The sequence below is a fragment of the Gymnoscopelus microlampas genome, assembly GCF_963454915.1.
Source record: "Gymnoscopelus microlampas genome assembly, chromosome: 2".
NCBI classification, from domain to species: domain Eukaryota; kingdom Metazoa; phylum Chordata; class Actinopteri; order Myctophiformes; family Myctophidae; genus Gymnoscopelus; species Gymnoscopelus microlampas.
The window spans coordinates 45,281,920-45,285,958 of record NC_139939.1 but is presented as its reverse complement, the minus strand read 5'-3'; the positions used below and the strand labels follow the sequence as shown (position 1 = coordinate 45,285,958).

The 4,039-nt window shown below is 43.6% G+C and overlaps 1 protein-coding gene across 1 annotated transcript; it reads left to right on the top strand.

Moving 5' to 3' along the window:
- Positions 1–529: 529 nt before the first annotated feature.
- LOC311055387 (rheacalcin-1-like) lies at positions 530–829 on the top strand (the record flags this gene model as incomplete). The annotated part of the gene is made up of 1 exon (XM_084071570.1): positions 530–829. One exon carries the CDS (start codon positions 530–532, stop codon positions 827–829), a length of 300 nt encoding a protein of 99 aa, XP_083927696.1.
- Between the last annotated feature and the right edge of the window lie 3,210 nt (positions 830–4,039).

Genomic DNA, 4,039 nt, shown 5'->3' with positions numbered 1-4,039 from the left:
GAAAAGACTTTCTGAGCGGCCAATAAGAGGAGCAGGAATCCCTCTCCCAGTCAGTGCTCATTGAGGGGTACCATCAGTGAAAATGGAGAGAGCCATCTTCAAGACTGTAATTTTTTCTGCTGTTTGTGTGGTTATTGGAAAGCACGTCTATGTAAGGGAAGTGAAAACTTGGGACGAAGCTCAAGAACACTGCAGACAAAATTTCACTGACCTGTCTCCCATCAGCAGTTACAGAGATGAAAATAAGCTCAGGGAGCTTTCTTTTCTTGAATTCGATGGTTTCTTTTTGGGAGGCTGGATTGGGCTCTACCGAGTACCCCAGAACCTCACTGGCTGGAGGTGGTCCGGTGGGGGATATGCTACGTACCAAAACTGGCGATATGGAGAACCAAATAACTATGGTGGCAAAGAGTATTATGGAGAATGGACTGGTATTGGAAAGTGGAATGATCATTCCAAGAAGACGACCAGGCCATTCTTTTGCTTAAAGTGGATTGTGGTGAAAAATAATAAGACATGGGAGGAGGCTATGAATTACTGTAAGAAACAACACACTGGCCTCATCAGCTTGGTCTCAGAGACCGAGGTTCTTCTGGCCCGGAGGGAGATCCAGGAAGCCCAGACCACTGACCACGTGTGGACTGGCCTGCGTTACTTTGGAGACCGCTGGCTGTGGGTGAATGGTGACCCTCTAGGTTATGAGGCATGGCTCCATGGAGTCCAGGACCACCAGTGTCCGGCTTGGAGTCACCGCTGTGGGGCTCTCAACAAAGACGGACAGTGGCAAAACTATTCCTGTCAAGAAAAACTTAACTTCATCTGCTACTGAGCCAAACTCAAAGGGACTATTAAAGCAAGGTACATTTGTTAATTGTAAAAGGAGGTTACTTTTTTGTGTTAATAATACAAAATATAATCTCATTCTTAAATTCATCCTTTTTTGGCACCTTTTAACATTTTATGATTATCATCTAAATTAAATCGTATAGCTCAACTAGTGTAGTGTGCATGCCTAACATCAAAACATACCTGAAATAGGATTGTAAACTAACACTGCCATTAGTTTAGATGAATAATGAAACACTGTTGGTTCCTCTGTGCCACTTGTGAGAATCTCGCACGCACGCACGCACGCACGCACGCATGAACAAACTTAACCTCATAACGCAAGCAACCACCAGTCTCATTCCTAAAGGTTGATTTATACTTCTTCATACGACGGAGTCATACAAAAAATAGCACATTGGCCTTTTCCGGCTCTGGCGTACGTAAAAGTATAAATCGGTCTAAACTCCGGAGATGATTGAGTGAAAACGGGTCAGGTGTGGACGGCTCTATGTATGGCCACTAACAAAGGCAGATGGAACTCACTCAGTCATCAGTGGTTAGAGAGGTGCCCTTGTTCTGACAGCTCCCTCCACACTCTGAATAAAGCAAAAGTCTCTCTCATTGTCATGAATATAATGTGGTCTTTGAGTGTTTGTCTGGCGTTTCTGTTTAACTGAAATCACTTTACGGATAATACATGGATTGTTAATTGTAAACAGAAAAATGAATGCCACCTTAAAGAGGTCTGTGGTTTTTGTGACATTAAGACACATGATTAAAGGGAGTTTTTGTTGTTTTGATCTTTGTAATTGTTCCTTAACCACTTGAACCCTCTAGACTTGGTAAACTGGACCTCAGTTGGCTCTTTTAGCATTTTTTCCCGTCGATACCAAATCTCTTTGCCAAAATAGCTGATCTACAACCATTTTATAGGGAATTATAATTAAAAAATGTGTATATGGACTGCTTTCCAAACAACCACTTGGCTGAAAGGACCTGACAAAGATGGAAAAGTTGCGGCAAAGCAGTTGCTGTACACATCCAGTGCTTGTGCGCTTTCTACTTGTGATGCAGACATGGTACACGATTCCAGCGCTGAATTGAAATGTCTCAAGGGGGCTCCATCGATTCAAGACATATAAATGCATGGCCCATCTGCCCCCGCAGAGAGCTGACTGACAGTTGTCGGACGAACAATCACCTCACAGCCTGCTTATCTTCCACACACTCAATAGTGTTTCAGTGTCATTTGACACCATCAACTCCCAGCCATTACTCTAGTTTTGGTGCACATCCACCTCTAGTCCCTCTCCCATAAATCTTACATCTGTCTCACGGAGTGAAAGGAAAATGAAGAACTACCTTGGGTTTTCACATTTGTCCTCCCCCACGAAGAAGACCTTGACACCGGGTCAAGCAACAAAGTTTTTGCTGGGTTTCTTGCTTCATGTTAGTATGAAGCATCGTACCTGCTTGCAAGTCATGCATCTCATGTTGTTAAATGTTATTACACTCTGTGGCGTGGTGGGAACATACTTTTACACCAGCTGTCTTGTAAAGACAACAAAAGAATCCATCAATCTGCTTTGCCTCGAGGGCAGCTCAGGGCACCATATCACTTTGTGGACCACTCTCACATACCGTATACTGATCCCTAAAAACATGCAAAATCAGCTTTGCCTCTAATCGTTCAACAAAGGAAATAATAAATCTATTCACAAAAACCTGACTGTTTCAATAACATTAAAAGAACCCTTTATAACCATGCAGAACCAGTCGACATCACTGTACTTTTCCATATCTGCTTCCCTCTCCCTCCCCATTATCACTTTCTTATTTTTATACACAAAGCTAGAAGCAAGTGTTCCACCACAAAAGACTGCTCCAGATCTCTCTCTCTCTCTCTGTCTGTCCCCCCCCTTCTCCCTGTCTCTCTCTCACCCCCCAGTATAACTTTGTTATTTTTATACACAAAGCCGGAAGCAAGTGTTCCACCACAAAAGTCTGCTCCACTGCTCTGGTTAGGAAGCCGAATTCAGGAAACCATTGTATCAACATGCCGTGTGTGTGCGTGCACGCGTGTGTGTGTGCACACGTTATCGTTCCACATCTACAGGTATATCCATCTTGTGATGGATGGTGATGAAAAGCCTTTCAGAGCCAGATCAATCGTGATCTCCACTGATCACAAATGCCTACAGTATGTACCCCCATGTAACAACATTAGAACATCACCATGTACTCACTTTTATATGAGATATAGATATGAGGATTTTTTTTAATAAGCGGTTCTCAAAGTGGGGTCTGGGGACCCCCAGGGGTCCTTCAGGGGGTTCCCCAGTAAAAGTAGTTAATAAAGCAACAAAATCAGTTAAACCACTTTAACCAATGTGATGTGTTGTGAGCTTGTAGATCTGTATTATGATATAGAACAGAGAGCATCTCTATGTAGAACAAACCTCCAGCCTAAAACAGCATTCACACATCACAATACACATCACACTATAGTGAGTGAGTGTGAGAGTGTGAATGAATCTGTCCTTACATCTCCACAACCACCCGGCTGATTGACTTCAACCTTGGCAGCGTATCGGCGAGGGCTGAAGGAGTGCAGTGCCCAGTGTCAAATCGGTCGGCTCAGCAGGTGTACAGAACTGACAATCTGACCAATATGCTAATAAATGGGCATATACTGATGACATAAGGGATCTCTATAAATGGACATAAAAGGGACAAGGACAGATAGATACAAAGATCTCCATATATGGGCATAAAGGGTACTTAGACAGACAGACAGATACAAAGACAGATAGGTACAATGAGTACTCTGATAATGGGTACAATGGGTTAAACCAATATTGCATAACCGGGAGGGGCATGTGTTCCTAACTTGCATCGTTCCCGAGTAGGCCCCTGTGTCTGTCTTGTGCATATTACCGCATAACATGAGCGCCAACCGATCAATCGACTTCCAACTTGTGTGTACCATCTGACGGTGTGTTGCCCCCTATGGAAATCTGGTTGGACCATCAGTTGTCCAGAGCTGAAACTACAAATACTCTGTCTGTCTGTCTGTCTGTCTGTCTGTCTGTCTGTCTGTCTGTCTGTCTGTCTGTCTGTCTGTCTGTTTGTGGCCCATGTAATGGCCATCTATGGAGATTTCTCTGTCTGTCTGTCTGTCTGTCGGTCTGTGTCCCAATTTTATGCCCAT